General features: G+C 39.0%; 2 protein-coding genes across 2 annotated transcripts; one reads left to right on the top strand and one right to left on the bottom strand.

Moving 5' to 3' along the window:
• Positions 1-9,243: 9,243 nt before the first annotated feature.
• Positions 9,244-13,842, bottom strand: slc16a7 (solute carrier family 16 member 7). The gene is made up of 5 exons (XM_073469714.1): positions 13,755-13,842; positions 13,410-13,641; positions 13,177-13,320; positions 10,500-11,363; positions 9,244-10,047 (listed from the first exon to the last, which is right to left on the bottom strand). The coding sequence occupies exons 2-5, from the start codon at positions 13,624-13,626 to the stop codon at positions 9,836-9,838; spliced, it is 1,437 nt and encodes a 478-aa protein (XP_073325815.1). The 5' UTR covers positions 13,627-13,641; positions 13,755-13,842; the 3' UTR covers positions 9,244-9,835.
• Positions 13,843-17,298: 3,456 nt separating this feature from the next.
• Positions 17,299-21,225, top strand: LOC141000426 (uncharacterized). The gene is made up of 3 exons (XM_073471165.1): positions 17,299-17,983; positions 19,364-19,552; positions 19,680-21,225. The coding sequence occupies exons 1-3, from the start codon at positions 17,840-17,842 to the stop codon at positions 19,872-19,874; spliced, it is 528 nt and encodes a 175-aa protein (XP_073327266.1). The 5' UTR covers positions 17,299-17,839; the 3' UTR covers positions 19,875-21,225.
• Positions 21,226-22,179: the final 954 nt, after the last annotated feature.

Genomic DNA, 22,179 nt, shown 5'->3' on the forward strand with positions numbered 1-22,179 from the left:
ATTCATGACACAATTCAGACTGGATCAAAACAATTATTTGTCTCTCTCCATTCACTACAATACAAAGTTTTTCTGAAATAGGGTCTCATGGGGTCCACCGGAAGGGGCGCGACTTAGGAAGTTATGACAAGTCGTCCATCACATTAAATGTCTCTGTTTTAAATTCAACTCCACCTTATCCTTCAGAAGAAGAAGTGAAGAAAGAAATGCAAATAAGTGGATAAAACCTGACATCTACATCTACACCTCACAGCAGCAAAGCATGTAAGAATGCAATGATCATCTCCAAGTTCAACTCCAGCAAATCACTGAAGCCCATTCTCTCTCCGTACAAGCCAGCTCTCACATGTTAGACAGAAAGCTCCACATTCACCATCACAGCAATATTTTCTATTGGCAAATATGACAACTAGAAATAACTCAGTATACAGTAACAATGACATGAGGATAAAGAACATGGGAAGGCTTCTCAATCACCTAGTACTTTAATTAAGCAGAAAAAAGACAGATCAAGAACAGATCTACAAGGTTCAGCCCCGGCCAGTGCTTCTCTGTATAAGAGCGTCTCCATGCTGGAAAAATTGAAAACTGTACCACCTACACACCTTAATACAAAATCTCAAGGCCTTCTTTTGAAAAGTCAGACCTGTGAAAATTTCCAATCTACATAGTTCATTTCTCATTTTATTATTACCATTGTTATTGTCTGACCTGCTGCTGGCTCGGCTCAAGCCCTTTGCCAGTTGATTAGCTTTACTATGGTTGGGGTATGTAATGAAATATTGACTAGTATTTTATTAACAATCTTCTCTAGTCGTGTCTTACAACTCTGTGATGCTGTAACTGCATCTTCTGACTTCATCAAGATCAACATAATCATTGCTGTTTTTTTATCAATGTGTTCTGCCGCTTCTCTGCTGTTTCCTGTCTCTCTGAGTGGCTTGTTTTCTCTCTTGAGGATTCTTGTATTGTTGTCTTTGTTCTGTACATTTTTGTCACTTTTAATTGTTCCAAACATCTCAAGGTCTGCAGTGGAAAATTTGCCAGCTGCCTAACACCGGCACGATGAAGGAAATGTTAATTAGCATGTGCTGTACTAACATTGATAAATGAAACAAAACAAAAATGAGCAAGGGAGGAAACGGCGTGATGTTGTTGTAGAGATTGGGTCACTAAAATGTCAATGTTGGTTTAACTCGTAACAACCATCGTTCCCGTACTTCAACCAATTCATTCTTACCCAAACCATGATCTTCCCAAAACACTGAACACATTCTTTTTATGTCTAAGCTTTGCCGAACCTTTGCAGTTAGAGAAAGAACAGTTTTAGTTTTGCAGTTTTGAAAGGCACTGATAAATATGTCCTTGCCCCTCTTGCAACAAATCCTTTGAAAGGACAATTTGCACCATTTCTCAAGACTCATGAATGCAGCATCATGTTCCTCTCTATGGCCTTTAGCCCCCAAATCATTAGTTCTTAAGGAGGATGTAAATATTTGAATTAGGCTCACAATAGACAACTTTATATAGTGTTTAGGTTATTTCCTTAAATAGCTGGGCCCTACAGTTTTTTTTAGGTTTTGAATATGGTTTAACCTATATGGCTTTTTCAGGGCAGATACCGATACCGATTATTAGAAATCAAGGAGAATGAAAACCGATGAATTTAGTCACTTGTTACTTTGCAGATTCAGATTATTCAGTGTTTATAGGCTATTAATTGTGACGTGTAACCAAACAGATATTGTTGTAGGTGGGACATTGTGTGAGAGGATGGTGCATCAGAGCCCAAGTAGCACATTTTCTGATGAATCTGACGAAAAATGACAGATACTGATAACTGGAAAATGCTGAATATCGGCCCTGATAATTGGCTAGTCTACCCCTAGTTTTGAATGACTTTCTTTCCCCTTGTGTAGCTATTGTAAAGTCATTTAAACAGTTTCTCAACAACATGAAATAAGAAAAAGAAAGAACCTATTGTGTTCATACGTACTGTGTTCAGCACACAAAGCCAGTTTGTATTGTCATTACCTTCTAAGTGAATCAATAGGGTCTACTGTAAAGACATTTTAGTGACTTGTCCATATGGTTTATGGGTTTCAAAATGGCTCCAGGTCTCTTTAGGAAAAGAATGGAAATTTAATCACACACTTTTGGCGGGCTTAGCGAGGCAGCTGTGACAGTCAACAACCTCGTCATGTCAGCCTGAGACTCAGGAGAGACTGTCCTTGAAACACAAAGAGCGCCTGATGACATTGATTCAATTCAGCCAGTGTAGTTCTCATTCGCTGTACAAAGGCCAGTATACTAAAAAAAACCTTTTCAGCACAGACAAGCGACGATAAAACAACATAGTGTGCTCTGGGTTTTAAAATAAGTTGCCAATGCCATCCACATTCTCAGACAGAGCTTCCATCATCGCTGCTCCCTGCTCATCAACAATTTTGATTCAGGGTAATGATACACTTAATTATTTTGGATCCTAGCCAGAGATGTGCAGACGACACAATTTGGTAAGAGAATCCCAGTATTACAAGGATCCTGATGTGTAATTACACAGATGTTAGGAGTGGATCAGGTACTGTACATGGGCTTGCAGTTGATTTGCGCCATCATGTTTCATCCTGCTTTTCATTTTGAGGCAAGGACAAGCTGATACGCCTCAGTTGCTCTTATAATTATTTCTGCTCCTCTCCCTTTTCCATGCCCAGTCTCTCTGTCATGCTCTCAGTCTCAGCCCAGGCCGGCCAGGGTGTCGATCCCTGAGGACATGACGCTAGAACGCCTATCTCAGGCATCTGCAGATGGGGGATTGGGAACTATCTTAGATTCAATACAATTTTCCAAATCAAACTGAGGAATTAAATGAAATCTTACAATGTTATCTCTCAGGTCGAATTGGTCGCTCAAGTGTGCTGCGCTGATGGACTGATAACACAACCCACTTATTTTTATCATCCACATGCCACAGAATGCACAATGTGTAGATGTGAGAGTGCCTGCGCGTCATTTACGTCATCCACCCAGTCCTCTTCAATCATAAGTGGTCACATAGCAGTGTAATTCAGTGTGGTATTCAAAGGATAGATTATAATCCGCAGGACAATCCTTGTATTCTTCCTGTAATATGCACACAACAGCACCACCGTCCCCAGACAGGCAAGCTTCAGTGGTTGTCTGTGTTCGCCAGATAAAGAAGAACAATAGTTCTAATAGGCAGCAGAGAGTCTCGGCAACCAGTGTTTCAGACGCGCACATTTGTTCTCACAAAGGCTAAATGTATTTTGAGTGGCAGATTAAGGATATTGGTCAGGGGCTCTGCATTGTCAACTGCGAAAAGTGGGGTAAATGTGTGTTGGGATGATAATTCACACATTCTTCGGCTCCACGGCGGACAATGAAGACGCACTGTTCCCGGTTTTGGGAAATGTGTTTCACAGATTGTTAATTATGGGTAACATAATCTCATTAAGTCCTTTTGCTTTGCGACTCAATTTCTTTTACAAGCATTAGTCATGATTGAGTAGTTTAAGGGTTTAAGTTCTTCTATTGTCTGAGTTCAAAAAATGTCCGTCTTCATAAGGGCTCTGCTTTGTCCCATTTGTATTCCACGAGGAAGACTGGTGTCCAGCAGAAGCAACAGCACAGTTTGGCTGGTTGAGCGTCTGTAATACCAAACTGTCTTGGCCCGGACACAAACAAACAAAAATGATATTCATATGGCATTCATTCAAATATATTTGAGATGGAGTCTGGTTGGTTTTAGCATCCTTTTCACTACAAACCTCTTATTCATTCTCAGTGCAATATACCAGTGTTGATAGAAGCATTCAGATCCTTTACTTAAAGCTATAATCAATATTTCATAATAAAATGAAATCAATGACGACGTGAAAACACTAACATAAAGTTATTAATCTACAAAGAGTATAATCACCTAAATCTGCAGCTTCCCTCTGCTTTTAGGAGCTTTATAGCGAGTGTCAGCTCATTGTTTGGCTGTTAGCTACAACCCTTCTGTTATGGTTCACTCTCAATGCTCTCATAACGTTTTTAGCTGCTGCGGGCAGCTATATTAAGAGAACAAGCTCTAAAAACCCCATTGTTCACTACCTGCTCAGCAGCAAATGGCATACAAACACAGTTAACAGACTAGCTGGGAAATATAATGGAGCATTGAGCACCTAAAGAGTTAAATATCTTTCTGAGGGGTTGGTTGAGACCAAACACAGAGCAAAAAGAGATTTATTATTGGACTTCCAACACAAAAAATGACCCCAAATAACTTATCAGGCCCAGTCGCTGGGATATAATGTTAGCAGTTCATGTTTCTGCAAACCACAGAAACATCCAAGGTTGACATTTGTAGCAAATCAGCACATCAGGAAGTGGAGGAGACAGAGGTGGCATTGTTACAAGCCAACCATGCCGGCAAATGGTCACCTTAACCAAATGTTTTTTGCGTAAACCTAACTAGAGCATAAGCGCTGCGTTGTGACGAGACAGAAATAAAAAACTAAACCTAGTTCAGTTTTAACTCACCTGTGGTTTTTGCACAAACGTACTTAGCTAACATTTATTCTGGCGATGGGGTTGAAATAATGATGTTGCTCTGTATCTGCTGGATGTGTAAACAAACAACTGTTTGCTCACAATGTTGCGTTATCAACTTTAAGGGTCATGATATGTCAGTGTCAAAAAAACAACTTGTTTCAGCTGCACAGAAGTGGCAAGAAAGATTATTGCAGGTTTAGTTCAAAATAACAATATTACTTGATATAAGCCAAGTAATTATGCAGAATTGCCCCTTTCAGAATGTTATATTATCTTATTTTTGTATTATTACTAATAGGTGCACCTGAGTATATTATAATAACAGAATACTCTGTTAGGTAGTTTAATTTGGGACTGAAACAATGAATTAATTAATCATAAATTTTACATGAGATTCAGTGTCTCAGATGGAAGGATTTGCTTCTCTCTGTTTCATAATCATTATAAACTGAATATGTTTAGTTTTCGCACTGTTGGTTGGACAAAACAAGACATGATGAATCCAAACTGATTCAATTTGACACCTTGGACTGATGGAAACTGGGATGGCAATCTTGCTCTGTTTTCTGACATGAAAAATAATCATGAAATTTCATTCAACCATTCATTAGTTTCACTGTGGACGGTGGACAAGTTTATCAAATGATTTTATTTAGGTAGATTAATACCTTGCAAAGTAACTTAAGCCGCTAAATAAATCTAGAAAAGTTCAATGTAAATTTCCTCTAACATTTAGCGGACTAGAAGTGTAAAGTAGAAGTACGTAAACAGTACCTGAGTACGAGGGCGTCGCTTTGTCTTGAAAAGGTGTTGGGGACACAAGAGCTCAGATGAAGAAAACACTTTTTGAACGGTCTGCAACACATGCTGTTTCAGACAATGTAATGAGGGGGATCGTAGGAGGTCAGAGTAGACAATTACGGCAGGAGACAAATTGCATAATGGAGCGTCAAAATTGATTTAAACTCATTTGTTAGTTAACATTTCTTGGTGCAAGCTATCTGTTTTAGCTAATTTTTAACTCATCACTCTTAACAACTGATGGGGACAAAACTCGTCATTTCAAAAAGTGGTGAGGGCATGTCCCCGGTGTTGACTAAATGCACTTAGTTAGTTTCCACAGCTTCAAACGTAGCTTACTGCACATTTATCTGTGTACAAATGTCCCCTCAAGATGAACAACAACAAGTATAATCAGTTATCTCCACGTTTTGCACAACACATATCTTTCATCTGTTTCAAGCTGCCTCCCCAGGGACTGGGGACAGTGAAACAAAATCTTCATCTATTTTTTCCTTCTAAATATTCAGATGTTGGCTGCTTGTGCTAGAGAAAAACACATTTGTAAAAGTATCTGAGAAAATACGGATGATTTTACTCTACTACATATCAAGGTGACTTTCATGGATGTTAAGGTAGCTGTGAAGATTATTGATTTTGAGACTAGGGTGCTCTGTGCCTTGTTTTCACCAAATGATCTCAGTAAATCTTGTGTTTCATCAGGGACGACAGTCAGTTAAAGACACACTGCAGGACATGGTGTGTCTAGTCTCGGGGAGGTGTGATTGAGTCCTTGAGAGCTCCTTGGATAGACTGACATGGCAATTGCTCCTCCGTCTGCGAGAACATGTCAGGATGCCCTGAGTATCTATGTTAGCAGCCGGGGCTATCGATGTTTATTTCAGACCAGCGATGTGTCATTAATAGCTCCGTCCACAGGGCTGATGAATAAACTCTTAAGTCTCTGGTATTCGCATGACGTTGCCCTCCCTCAGAGTGTAAACATTGTGAAGACAGATTAGTTCTGCCGCTGTGGTTAAAGGAGATTAGCAGAGATTATTAACAAACATGCTGGATTAAATAGACAGTATCACTCCTTTCTTTGCACACATCCCGACCACGCGGTTCTAACAGAACTTGGGGTGCAGCTGCTCAAACCAGCAGCGTGGCTAAAACATCGTGTCTCAGCACGGCAGCAGTCGTCACAGGGATTGGACGCAGTGCTGCGTGGATTCAATCTTCCTGGTCCCAATTAAAATCAGATTTACTGACATCAGTCACAGTTCATCACAGTGATTATGTTCAAGCTGTTCACTGAGAAGATGATAGAGTTTATGGGAACTGCCACTAATTGGAGGTCTTCACTCTCTCACTTTACGTCCACGTATTAACCTTTCTTTTCTGGTGCAGTATGTGATACATTCGCCTCAATTCTGGATAATGACATTGAAACCATTTTTTTTGAAAGGCAGCTTTGAATAATGTATGAACTCTTCCCTCTTCACACTAAAATCACTGGGTCAACATTGACCCAATTTTGGTTTACCCACTAAAATATGCATTTACTCACATGATATTATGCGTGTCTGGTCAATAACATCCTTTGCAGTTTTAAATAGCATGGATACACTGGTGAATATTAACTGCGTATGTCAACAGTTGTCTATGCTTTAAGTATTCCCAGTTTGTGAAACATAGTACATGTACTCCACAACCTTTATCTGACAGCTATAGTTTACTACTTACCCTAAAAATTGAGATTTTACATTCAAAACACAAGAAGAACTTTAAGACAATGGTGCATTGTCACAGTTTGAGGCAATTTACACGGGTTATTTGCTTTTTTATTGGCCAAATGTGAGTGGATTGTAATGTAACATGAAAAATTTGACTCCGTCTCTCTCAATCAAGCCTGTGGGCAATTTGTTTAAGTTGTTTGATTTCTTTGTGAAGGACTTGGATTGGATTTTCCACGACTTCATGCTTCATTCTCGAGTGCCTCTTCTCAGTGCCTCTCTCCGCTCCACTAACAGGTAGCGACAGTAGCTAACGTTAGTTTACGAATGGAGTGAGCTAACATTAACTAACGACCTGTTTCCTCCACAGTATTGACTTTCTGCAGAGCACCTGTAAATGTTTCACTGATCTGATTAAGTTGATAAGCTATTATTTAAAATAATTATGTGCGCCTCTTGATTAATTATTTGAGTCATTTTCCTTGTAAGAACTGCCAAACATTTCTTGGCTTAAACATCTCAAACGTGGTGATTTTTTTTCTTTTATAAAATTAGTTTTATAAAAAAAAGTTTTGAGGTTTGGACTGTTTGTCGGACAAAAAAAGACATTTGAAGAAGTCTCAACTCTAAAACTGTGATCAGCATTTGCTGCTATTGTCCTACATTTTACAAAAAACATAAAAAAAAAGGTCCACACATTGTAGCTCCCTTTAGTCCAATTTATTAGCATATTCATAAGTGACGTTTTTGAGCTAATGCTCTTCTTCAGGCTTACATTTAACAAACCACACCATGAAATTAATCATTTGCAAATTAATCCATAATCCATAATCCATCCTTGCACATTAAAGCGTGATAATAACATTCTAATATACTATATAATAACGTATATATATATATCATCATTAGACATACTGAGGTTCCTTCAGCAATGAGTACTTTTACCTCCGATATTTTACATACATTTTGCTGATAATGCTTACAAGCTTTTACTTGAGTAACACTTTTATTGCATTTCTACTTATAATGGAGTATTTTCACAGTGTGGGATTAATACTTTTACTTATCTGCTGACTTCCGGCATATGCACATCATTTTGTTCAACTAAAAGTAAATCTGTGACAGGTTTAAGAAAAAGGCTAGAATGTCTAACATCAACTCAAAATAACCAGTTAAGGTGAATAAACCAACAGTAATATAAAATAAATCACTACAGCTTGGTCAAAACAACCCTTTGTTAAACATCAACCCAGTGTTGCATTTGTGCAGTATTGACTCAAACCAGAATCCACAGACAACACCGCCCACACATAAGCCACAGATTTACACTGTTTATCTGATTTTCAGATAATGTTATCTAAAGATATAAATAAACGTATTGATTTGCTCACTTAAGCAATTTTCATCCATCTGAAAAAAAGGAAGTCAATATGCACCTTGCAGCGACATGATAAGAATGGATCATTTAAGCATGCAACTGAAATAATGGCATTGTTCTGTCCCTGAATGGCTCCGCCATGTATCTTGTGTTGCAGGTGCTCGAGGTCTGGCACTCAGGGGCTGTAATCACGCGGCGTGTTAGAATAGAGAGTTTGACCTGTGGGTGGATGATGTGACCTGACATAATCATCACAAATTTTATCTACTGCCATGTATTTTTCTCTCTGTGTCTCTCTGCAGTAGATGAGTCAGAACCTTTGATCTTGTGTTATTAGGTTCCTCACATTTGCAGACATTTCAGACCTTCACCTACACATGCAAATTATATCTTGTTATAAAATACACACAAGGTTCACCGCACTTATCTGAAAGCTGAGTGCTCAAACATTCCATAACTTCATGCTGAATTTTTATGACTGTGCTAAAGCGATGCCCCAGTGAAACATCTCCAGCAGATCCCCAAGACACTGGAAATGTATTTTACTGTAGACTAGAACTTGAATGAAGAGTGAATAAAGAATTTTTCTCTAAAAGTGGGAAGTAAATTTATGGGCAGCTTGAGGGGATTTCAGGGAAGGTATTTTTAAGAGAGATTTTGTTTAATCTTTACAACAGTTTTCTCATTTTTTAATTGCTGTGCCCTTGGCGATCAATTCATAATATCTGGCGCCACCTGGGAGGGTCAGGACCCAGACTTTGGAAAGCAATGATAAAAAAAAACAAACATCCATTGAAGAGTTCTGTTATTTAATTGCAGTTTAATAGGAGGTATTTGTTGCACGTCGAGTTCTCACATGATAGTGTCCAGTGCCATCTAGTGGTACGAAGCTAATAAACAGTCTCTGGCTCTCTCTCTCTCCCTCCCTCCCTCCCTCTCTCTCTCTCTCTCTCTCTCTCTCTCTCTCTCTCTCTCTCTCTCTCTCTATGTGTGTGTCTGTGTGTGTGTGTTGTGGGTTTTGACTTGTCATTTTATATCAGTCCCTCAGGAAAATTACTTTTGATTCACCCACTGCAAAAACAAAGAGGGCCCATATTAGTTTATGGAGCCATTACGATAATTGCAGTGGAGCAAACAGAGGTATTTATGGCTGATTAATGAACAAAGGCCATTAGAGCTACAGTTGTCACCCAATGCACTATAATAATATATAAAATAACCATTAAAAATACCAAATGTTGTTGTGCAGATATGTAGCAAAGAGTCCAACAACCTCATCCAAAGTGGAATACAACTTTTATCCATAATAATGCATATACTGTGCGTCCTGCTATAAAGCTTATGCAGTGTTGTCTTTCTACATCCACTAAAAATAAAATCACAGTCATCCGTCTGTTTTGTCAGCCTGGCTCATTTTGAGCTGGACGGCCTCTTCGCAAGTCCTCATCTCCGCGGCCACACTCTGCCTCCGCTCCTCGTCCAGTCTCTTGTAGTTGAAGTAATGCATGATGAAGAAAAATATGCCAGGCGCCAGCATAAACACTCCGCATGCGTAGTACATGTATTTGTAGTCTCCAAAAATGTCAACCAGAGCTCCTGCAAGAGAAGATGCACACTTTGTTAGTCATCATTTCATAATTTTCTACATTTCGTTCATGCATTTATAACCTGACATAGGGTTGTCTCGATATCAGATTTTCACTACAGCATTATCGTCAGCCAAACAAATGCACGGTACCGATATTATCGCAATATCTATAGAAATTTGACAAAAAAAATGCAAGCAATGAAATCTGTCTTTAACTTTGTTTGCTGTATGTTTTGTCTCTTTTTTGGCAAATAAATTACCATCAAAATACGACCATAGGGAGGTGGAGAGAGTCTATAAGCTTAACTGTAAAAACAGAACAATTACTATCAACTACTCTAAATACTAATGAAAAGCTGACCAGGTCTACTAACAAAGAAAAGATGCACAAGGCTGAACGCATCAAAATATCGTTAATATCGCGACAACCCTAATCAGAAATAAAACTTGATTCACAAACCTGAAATTGGAGGTCCAAGGAGCACTGGTCCACACTCGATGATGGTGACCAGTCCAACTGCACTGGAGAAGCGATGAGCTCCAACAAGGTCCATCAAAACTTCAAACAGCAGTGCAGACACCATCCCAAACCCCAAACCAAAGAAGACTGCATAAACAACCAGGCCTGAATATCCAGATGCCAGTGGGCATAAAAGGTGACACAAACCATTGTATGAAACTGCAAAACTGAAAAAGTACTGGATCCGGGGCCTTATCCACTTGGAGTTGCCTAAGAAGCCAGTTGTTGGTCTGATAAACATGTCCACCAGAGCAAAAATAGAGAGCAAGAAAGCTGCTGAATATTCATCAATCCCTTGATGTCTGGCGTATGGAGCCAGAAAAACCACAGGCGCAAAAAAGCCAAAAAACATGACCACATTACCAATGAGATAAATGAGGAAGCCCTGGTGTCTGAAAAGCGAGACGTCAATGAATCTGTGCACACAGCCCTGACTCCTGCCCTCACTCTGGTTTTCTTCAGTCAGGAGGTTATCTGACTGTGCACTGGTGTCCACAGTGGCAGCTTCCTCAGCGGCTGCCCCGTTACACTCTGCTGGTTCAGTCTTCGGTTTCTGTCGGGCAGTTTTGTTGACTGGTCGCATCAAAGAACCAGCTACACAGCAGTTCAAAACAATGGATCCCAGAATGAGGAAGCTTCCTCTCCAGCCAAAGGAATCAAACAGGAATTGATTGAGAGGAGCCAGAGTGAAGAGAACGACCGGACTTCCTGTCATGGCGAGCCCGTTCGCCAAAGGCCTTTTGACCTGGAAGTAGGTACCAATGATCGTCAGGGCCGGCTGGAGGTTGAAGGCCAGGCCAAAACCTGTTGAAATAATAAAGTAGTTCATTATTATTGCATGAATACTGGATTTTACTTGGGTCACTTGAATATAGACTCAAACCTGTGATGCTGAGGTCTCAGTAAGGTTAAAAAGACAGCTGAAGAAGCATTGAGGCCATTACCAGTGGTGAAAGAAGTATTTAGATCGTTTCTGTAAATAAAAGTACCAATACCACACTGTTGGGTAGTAAATTCTACAGCAATGCATCATATTCTATACAAAACAATACATATTCTATAACAATACAAGACATTTGTAGCAGTGCTGTCCTGTGAGAACCATGTGCAGCATCTTTAAAAAGTCATGTTTTAATGAGGTCAGAAAAACAGCCTGTTTTCAGCTTTGTGACAAGGTGTTTTCCAGCTAATCTAGTGGGGGTTTGAAATAGTTTATTAAGCTTAAGAAGTCGGAGAAGTTTCTCAACTCATAGTGGAACATTTAATCCTTCCCAACAACAAACGTTCACATTCAAAATAACAACGTTTGAAGGTTTTCGCTGGAAAGGAAGATATGAAAAATTATAATGTGTAAAGTAACTAGTAACTAAAGCTGTCAGACAAATGCCGCCTCTGAGATGTGGTGGAGTAGATGTATGAAGTTGTAAGAAATGTAAATACTCAAGTACTCGAGTGACCCTACAAAACTGTACTTGAGTAAATATACTCGCTATTACGTCATCTGCAAAATGAAATAACAAAAGAAATGTCGTTCTAGTGAAGAAAACGTGGAGTCTTCATCAGCATCTTTATGAGAATTGTTTTTTAGCATTCATTATCTGAGGAGGAATTCTAATTTTGGTTTTCATTACAAAATACTGTACATCATAAAACTTTCCCATGAAATCACCATGGCAATAATGCCATTGATAATGATAATGGTTATATCAATTCTCTCATTAACTAAAGTACTGATAGAGATTCATCAGAGAGAGAGAGAGCTAACGTAAATAGCAATTATATTATGAATTACTCCAGAACTAGTCTGATACAAAACTATGAATTTGAGCTTTTTTGAGTAAATTCAAACTATTTTTATTATAATCAGAGCTGATAAGAATAGCCGATTGTTCATAGCAGTAAATATTTTAATGATCTATAAAGTGTTTTTAAGTAAAAATGTCACCAGCATCTAATTTATGGGAATTTTCTCCTTTGCTTGTCTTAGTACACTAAAATGTTTTGGTTTTGGACACAAGAAATTGTGATATTTTATGCACCAAATGATTTACTGATGAATGTAGAAAATAATCTGCAGATGAATCAGTAATATAAATAATAATTATTATCTGTTTTAAACATTATTTTCTCATTTTATATCCATAGTGGTATTTCAGATACAACCAGGCACTTCACTCATGTACAGGTCTATTCAGTGCCACTGTAGGTAGATCATCTCTACTAGATTAAAGTTTAAAGTCTGAGAGGTTTGTTTGCTCACTGCCAGAAACCTGATCATGTGGTCTGGCAAACATCCATCCCTGTAGCCATTCATTGATTTAGAAACACACTTTCAAAAGAACAAGGTGTATTAGTAGCATTTTAACATGCTCTGGACATTTCGAAATAATATTTATACATTCCACAGAAGGGATGGCATGGCCTGTGTTAACCCAACACAGGTGCACAAACAGCACAAGTGGACTGGCACTGACAATCAGAGAACTCCTCCTGAGTCTCAACCAGCATCCTCCTGTTTCAGCCAGTCACAACCGGGCAACGTAAAGCAAACATTAGAAAAGAGCAGCAGCAGCCATACATGTAAGAAGCCTCAAAATCTATATGAACAAATATTTACCTCCAATTACTCCAACGCATAGATACAGATGCACAATAGTTTTGCCAAAAGAAGCCAGCACCATGCCAGCGCTGACCATGACCCCACCGACCAAAACAACAGGTCTGCTGCCATAGCGGTTGACAAGTATGCTGCTCACAGGTCCTGCACAGAGGAGAGAGAAATCTTTTTTTGGTAGTTACCTTCTTCTTTCACAGAAAGTTTGCAGCACCGAGGCTAAGTCTGCCACTGACCTGCTGCATACATAGAAGCAAGCATGACCGAGGACACCCAGGCAATCTGACTGTAGGAGACTGAAAAATATTCCTGAATCTCCTTAAAGTAGATGGTGAGGGACTTGGGAAAGGCATAAGAGAATCCAATGGAGATGAAAGCCCCGAAGACGACAGCCCAGCCCCAGCCTCCGTCTGGTGGGGTGTACCCGAGTTTGGTTGCTGCTGCAGGGGGCATGTTTCTTTTCAACAGCTGGGAACAGGTAGAAGAAGTGAACAGAGTCTAAAAGAACATTTTCAAAGTGACAGTAATGATCACACAATGCTTACACTAATGCACAGATTCTACTTGTCACAAGAGCTTACCTCTGCTCAATCCTCGAAAGTGTGTTACCCAGTCTGAACCTTGTTGTTGTACTAGGCTGTGGCTGTCTCCCGCAGAAAGACCCTGCTCTAAGGCCTTTGATCTCATCACGCGTGCTTGCACGAGAAATACAAGTGGCCACACACACACACACGCAAAAGCAATTACACTGCTAGAGCCTGTGATTTTAGGGCATACAGCGTATCTATGAACAGAAAAGCTAAAGTCAACGAGGATAAGGAGGACAAGGATAATGTAAAAGTAAAAATACAACCTTCTGTTTTTAATCCGTTTAAAAGTTCTGTGTGGTTCTGAGGTGGGCAATGGGGATACAATCTTGTATCATGAAGAGACATACATGTTCAACTGAGAAAGTGTTAATAGATAATTAAAAAAAAAACAGATTGGGGTGTCTGTTTTTGGTTAAGCTAATGAATTTAACACCTGACATTAGAAGGTATTTGATTGCATTGCCGTAGAAATCTTGTTAATCCCATATTGGGTAATGCTTTAGATGAATGTCCTTGTAATAAGTGTTAGTTGATAGTTTATGAGGTCCTTCTAAGTCCTTATAATATGCCTATTATTATTCATAAGTCTATCTCAGTGTTAGTAATGGAGAAAGAAATAGTTTATCTTATAAGAAGCTATAATAAACGTGTTAACAGTTTAAAGAATGCTTAAGAATGTAAGTGTTTATAATAGCATTACAAACAGTTTTATTCAGTTTAACCTATTAGTAGTAGTAGTTTTTAATCCTCTACTAAGCTCTTGTTGTTGCTTCATTAAGAAAAATAAATACTTCATTATGCATTTATTATAAGTTAATGGTGCACTCATTAACAGTTAACTATTATTTTTGCAGCAAACGGATCTAAAGCGAGAACAGTTGTCTCACAATGTCACAATAAATGTGTTTATAATGCAATTATTGACACATATAGTCTTGTTGATGTTGGACAGACAGATACTAAATCCTCAGGTTGTTTACTGTTTTAGTGCACTGATGTCATTTCAAAATGTATTGTTAGACTGTAAAACATCCTACCTTCGTTACATATCCTTCTCACAGTTGTTTTATAACTACATTTGAGGGATTGTTGTTGTGTGTATATCGGCCAATATATCAACAATTCAAATCATTGTTATGTTATTTGATCTCAGACATTCAACAATTGAACCAAGAAAGCCTGATGTTGGTGTTTGATATAACTTCAAAATTCCCACTGTTTCTCTGAACTGCTGCCTGAATCAAATCATGCATTAGCTATTCAATGGGACCTCCTTTTGATAACAAATATAACTTATAAAGTATTGTTTTCACTTCCATTCACTAAGCTTCCCCTGAGCCCTCCTGAGGAGGCCCAACCCTCCCACTTTGAAAACCTGTGGCCTAACTTGAGGCATTCACACACATACAGCTGGAAACCGGCAAAGGACCCCCTCGTGATTTTAAGACAAATTTCTCCTCTGTTTGTTAGCGTTCAAAAACAGCTGTATCCCTTGAGTCTTTACCACAGATGTGGCATCAAAGCATCGTGGGACATGTGGTTGTTGGAGGCAAACAAATTAAGCTGTCTTTTATCATCATTTAAAATAATTAGGCGCTAGAAATTTAATTTGCCATTACAGAAAAGACACATTCAGTTGAACTATGTTATGAGCAGGAAACCCAAGTATCATGTTCTAGCTGTTCAGAAAGCCTAATGAGAAGTGCTTTCATTTCTCTTTGGTAAATGACGACATGATCAAATATTACTGGCCAACACTGATGGATAGTACATTTACTCAACTGCAACACTTAAGTACAATTTTGAAGTACTTGTACTGCCTAATCTTGTGCTACTTTACTGCACCAAAGGGAAATACTTTTACTTATTACTTTGCAGATTCAGATTAAAGCGGTCATATTATGCTCATTTTCAGGTTCATCCTTTTATTTGGGCGTCCTAGTGGAATAGGTTTATATACTTCAACTTTCAAAAAACACATTATTTTTCTTATATGGTGCATTGCTGTGGCACTCTTTTCACACTGTGTCTTGAACGCTCCGTTTTAGCTACAGAGTGAGACATCTCACTTCTCAATCTTTGGTGAGAGTTGCACATGTGCATTACTTAACCGGCAGGATGTAGCCAATCAGAGGCACAGTGGGGCGGGTCATGCCGAGCAAGGTAGGGTGATCTAAAATAACGCTGCTACAGCAGTAGCAAAGTATATCTGCTGACTGACTGGCGTGTATTTATTTTATAATAAAAATATAAAAATATATATTTATATAACACCTGTTACATAGTGATGCACATAAGTTACGGAAGTAAGGCTCGACTCCAAACCAAGTTTCAGGCAGTGCACCCAAAACCCCAAAAAGCATAATATGACCTCTTTAATGATAAAAAATACAATCAAGGACTTTATTGATGCCTTCATGGGTGGGGAGAGGGCTTCGTAAGATATCCAGCAGTGTATACACAAATTAAAGGATAAGTTCGCCAAAAAACGATAATTCAGTCATTATCTACTCACCCTCATGCTGATGGAAAATCAGGGGAAATTTTGTAGTCCACAAAACATGTATTCTCCTAAACAACTGAAGAACATGGGGACTGGTTTTAAAATGTAAATAAAACATAAAATGACTTGATACAGCTTGTCCAGTGTAATCCAAGTCTCTGGAAGCCCCAGCGTCCCAAATTGATTTGAAAAGACGTAAATGACACCCTTTAACAAGCCAAAATCTTCACTGTAGCTGCTAAGCTAAAAGCGTTAGCGCACACCCCATGTGGAAAGGATGCACAAGCTCAACCGCGTGTCGAGGGTATAAATAACATCTCTTGAGTTTTCATTGGCATGAGGCTGACACATAAAATGGCTTGTTACAGCTGGTCCAGTGTAATCCAAGTCTCTGGAAGCCCCAGCGTCACAAATTGATTTGAAGTTATGGAAGTAAAGGCTCGACTCTAAACCAGGCGTGTCAGGCAGTGCAGGAGCTTTGTTTTCTTTTGGAGTAACTCTCTTTGCTCTTGGCTTTTTCACTTTACAGACCTTTTACATGCACAAAAATGCTACATAACACAATAAAGGAGAGGCAAAAAACCCAAAAAGCATATTATGACCTCTATTATGTAACTTATGTGTGTCACTATGTAACAGGCGTTATATACATATGTATTTTTATATATTTAGTATAAAATAAATACACTCCACTCAGTCAGCAGACACATGGTTGCTACTGCTGTAGCAGCGTTATTTTAGATCACACTACCTTGCTCAGCATGACCCTCTGATTTGTTACATCTGCCATTAGGTAATGTGCACTCTCACCAAAGATTGAACAGAGGCAGATGTCTCACTCTGTAGCTAAAATGGAGCATTCAAGACGCAGCTTGAAAAGAGTGCTGCAGCAATGCACCATATGACAAAAATAATGTGTTTTTGAAAAATTCAAGTATATAAACCTATTCCACTAGTACCCCCAAATAAAAGTATGAACCTCACATTAGCATAGTATGACCTCTTTACATTCAAGAACATCTTATGTGTAATTCATGGCACAATTCAAATGGGCTCAAATTATGATTTGTCTCTCTCCATTCCCCACTATACAAACTTTCCAAAATAAGGTCCCATGCGGTCCACCGGAAGGGGCGTGACTAAGGCTCCCTATTCCTCCAACATTCGGCTCGAGAAAACGCAGCAGAGTGAGACCTCTTCCGGCGGACAGAGAGGAGTCTACACTGCTCACCACGCCTCCGTCAGCTGTTATTAAACCGTACAGATTCACAGTTTGTATGAATTTAACTTACTCTTACTAGATGGGAACATGTGAGGGAGCGAGATAATTTTGCTTTAACGTCAGAGCTTCTTTGTGTCCATGGTTTGTCTGTTGGACACCATCAGCGACCTCTGTTTACCTTATTCAACCGCTTGTGTAACACATGAGTTGCTGGCTTCCCTTCACGTTAGCTTAGCTGCTGTTTGATACACTGAAGTCAGATACTTAGCTCGTGCATGCATAGCTAGATAGCTGGTCTCCTGTTTAGCTCATCGCAAAGGTTCGTGGTCGTGGTGCGTTCAGGGTATTCAGATGTTTTCCAGCGTGAGAACATGTTTGGTGTCGGGTTTGACCAGGCTGCCCAGCTGTGTGAGTTCAAGGGCGGCAGTAAGAGCGACACCTGCCCTCTGTAGACATCAACATCGGACCTTCAGCTCTGGATCTGCAGATGTCAAGGTAAACTTCAGTGTGTGTCACAGTCAAACTATACAGAAACAGGGTTTGAGTTTGTTAAAGGCTGATTTAGTTACTGACATAACTGTTGGTGAGTTAGTTAACCTACTGGCAATGTCACTGCACCTTTCACAAAAAACACAAACATTAAAGGAGCTCCCCTGAGCACTGTTTGAAGCTAGAGAGGTGGCAGGGTCCGCCACATATAAACTAAGTGAAACGGTGTGAAATTGTCATTTAAAGGTCAGTTTGTTTATTCAGTTTATGCAGCCATGAGAGTTTGATTGTTTAGGCATTAAAAAAAATCAGTCAATGAGGATTTTTATCTTCTGATTAAAATTTCTTCCCCAAAAACTACATAGTGTACCTTTTTAAGTCCAGTTCTTGAGTAGATTAATGCACTTATTACATCCAACACTAGTTAAATGATTCACATGTCTTGCCAAGTCATTGTTTTTACTTGTTTGTTATTGAAAAACTGCCACTCTGTCATCAAGAAAAGTAGTAATGTGCGTCTGGGCTGCCATTTCTGCTACAGATACATTGTAACCGGCCAACTAGTTAGTATTTGACGAGTTGGGAATGAGACTACAATATCAACTTTTCATGTGTGTGTGTGTGTTATTTTAAAAGTTTTGAATCTGGACCAGCGCAGTACGTAGAGCTGAGCAGTAGTTAGCTCAGAAGCAAAAGTTTTTACTGTGAACTGCCATATCATTTACAGTAGCCAACTGTGAAGGCTGGGAGATAAGATTTTATTGTGGATCGCAATAAAAAAACACTCAGGATAAGATGATGGTGGTGAATTTCCAGTAATGGATTATCGTAAATTGGGATAATCGAGAATATCATCACATTAAGGGCTGAAAAGGGTTGTAATTTTCATTTTCCATTTTGTAATTCCTACAAATTCTCCTCTGAGTAGTGTAATACAAAACAGATGACTCTTACTTTAATAATACATCTAGTTTCAGCTCTTATTCCATTTTTATATTTATATGAACTCCATTAGTGTACAGTTTTTACAGTATTACTTATTTTTCCCTCTTAGATAAAACAGTAGTTGTCCAGAAAAAGTAGTAATGCCACCCCCTTTAAGACAAACCTGGCTCGTATCCCATATTCAAGCATAATTGTACAGGGTAACATTACAGAAACATCTGCAAACAGTCCAGTAAATATTGATATGGCATAGACTGATAATAAAACCAGTTGTTGTTTAATATCTCAAGGTGTCATTGACCCATAAAAGCATAAAGTGCCAACTGGAAATCTTCTTTTCTCCACTATTGATCATTTTCCGCTTGTGCACTTGAATCAGTGAAACAGAAAATTGAATACAGCAGTGATTTCATCATCTAATACCCGCTCTCTCTCTCTCAGGTGCTGTATGATGGACTTTGTCCTGTGTGTGTGACGGAGATTCGGTTCCTCCAGTTTCTGCAGAAAAAACGACCTGAAAAAGTAGATTTTGTCGATATCTCCCTGCCGGCCTACGATGGAGCGAAATACAAGGACGTCAGCTACGAGATGGCCATGGAGGAAATGCATGTGATTGATGAGACAGGAAAGGTAAAATTGCATTTCACAAACTTTCAAAGAGCTGTAATATTCTGTACGTCGAATTGCTGTTGTGGAAGATTTTTGCAGATCAGTGTAAATATTTTAGCCAGTTGGCTAACCTGCTGTGTACTGGCAGGTTCACCGTGGGGTCCCGGCGTTTGCAGTCATGTACAGCGCAGTAGGCCTTGGCTGGGTGGGTCGCTTCATGATGTGGTCGCCTGTGAGACCGTTCATGGACAAGTCCTACGCCATCTTTGCCCGGAATCGCTTAAAGTGGACCGGACGTGGGGAGGAGTGCACCACAGGACGCTGTGAAAAGAAATCACATTGACGCTGTACATTGAAAAAATGAAGTATGTTTAGTCCTTTTAATTGATTGCGCAGAAGAACTGGAGAAATACAACACGGTTTTATGATCCAAGATGTTGAAGGGAAATATCGGCTGCCTGATGAAATGTGAATGTTGTGAAGCCATCGTTTGATGCAGAATTCCTTTATCACCTTAAAGTGTGATTAAAACATACTTGAGCAATGGTTCTCAACCTTTTTTGAGCCAGCACTCCTGTTCATATCATTAAAAACATCCCATTGAGTGCCAAATAACAGATGTGATTTACTTGGACAGTTGGAATGTCATTGGGTTTATCATTAGTTTTCCCAGCGAGGTCCAAAGCCGTGTGAACAATGTCTAAAATTGTGTTTTTTCCTTAGCTTCTAATGTGGCGTGTCACTGAACATTTTTCATCAGCCACCTCTGAAGTCTTGATAGAAGGATTTTGAACCTGAGTCACTGGCACCTGACAGCAGAAAACTTGAAATACATCACATCGTCCTGTCACCTCAGAGGTGCAAAAAGCGTTTCTGGAAGAAAGACCGTCAATTATCGAGTCTCACTCTTCTGCGAGTTGTTGCAAGTTTCAACTCCTATGGTTGAGAATCTTTGGTGTAAACTCACCAGAACACCGCCCAAGAACACCTCAACACCCCCCTTTCAAAAGTATTGCCTCCAGTTTTAGTTAAAGTAATGAAGAATAACCAAAAGTTAAATTATTACAGTAAAAGAAATGATGATATCCAATCTACAGGGAATTGCCTGGCTATTAAAATTGCTCTGTAATGTTAATAAAAACATTCAAAAGCAGCTCACTCCGATGAATAACACCATTTGTCACATCACTGATAAAACTGACAGATGAGCAGACAAAATAAACTTTGGATATTGAAAAAAGTATTAAGCCTAACCATGACAAAAATGAAGTTGCAGAGAAAGAGGCTCGAGGACAAAGAGAAGACAGAGAGTAATGGTGTACTGTACATAAGCAACACTTGTCACACTATGACAAATAAACAGTACAGAGAAAATCACTGAGGCAAAATGCAATTTCCTGCTGCACCCAGCGTGTCAGACCGATGTTCATTCAAAAGCAGATAGAGAACCGGACTGTCAGGAAGCTGCCACTAGATGTCATAGTAAGTCTAGAATAATATCAGCTGTGAGAGTGACATAAGAATTCTGTTATATGTCAGATTATTGACCAGATCGCGGTTGACTTGTTCATTTCAATTTGCTTTATCATCATTTGGGTAGCAGATATGATAATAAAAAAAAAAAGTCAATGATTCTTTTTGGTTAAATCAATATGTAATGTGTCTGACAATAAAGAAAACTCAGAAAAATCAAAGCTGACTGAAGCAGCGTATTTTTAACTTGAATTACTCTTTGTAGGTAATGTGGGAGTGCGAGGCAGACAGATATGGCACAGACTGTCAGGATCCTGTTCTGTGTGTGTTTCATCGACACACTGCCAGGCAGAACAGCGTGTGCTCGTCAGAGGTTAGGTGCTGATGTTTACAAAGCATTGTCTGTGATATAAGGCGCGCAAGACACATTTCAGCGTGAAGTAAATACTTTCTTATCCTTTCCTTGTCTTGTCTAAGTGATCTAAATGATTTAAATGCATTTTAGATGAGGGTTAAGATGACAGCCAGCAACTTGCAGGGTAATTATTTCTCGACAAGGTAGAAATAAATTACATAGTGGGTGGGTACAAGGGGAGATGAAAACATTATATTGAATACAGGGGTAACAACTTTGTGTTTAAGTGTTATGTAGAAATAAACAACACCAAGTAAATGTTTTTTTTATTTTGTATTTCTGGGTGCTTATTTTAATGACTACAGGGTAAAGTTGTGTTTTACTGAGTAACAAAGCAGGAACAATGGGGTGACAGTGTTGGTGTAAAAATAAACTAATCATTTATTTTATTCCATTCCATGACATAGCTGCTACACTATGGTTTATAGGCTATGGTTATGTTTTTAAAATCATTCACTGGTTCATCCATAATTGGTCTATTTTGCTCATTTCAGTGTATAATGTCCCCCAAAACTATTGAACAAAAACATGTTGAAGTTTATTGTCCGGATTCTTGTTTTTGTTTTTAGTTTATGTGCCTTTTAATGGCATTAATGAACATACAGGCTCGCTCTGCTGGTACCCTGTTTGTACCATGCGATTACTCTCTCTCTCTGTATATGTATGATTGTATTTTATTTACACGTACATAAACCCAAATGAAAATGAATGTAACATAATTTGAGGAAAACAACAAAAAAAACCACAAGAGATACAACAA

This window comes from Pagrus major, chromosome 7 (genome assembly GCF_040436345.1).
Source record: "Pagrus major chromosome 7, Pma_NU_1.0".
Lineage (NCBI taxonomy): Eukaryota > Metazoa > Chordata > Actinopteri > Spariformes > Sparidae > Pagrus > Pagrus major.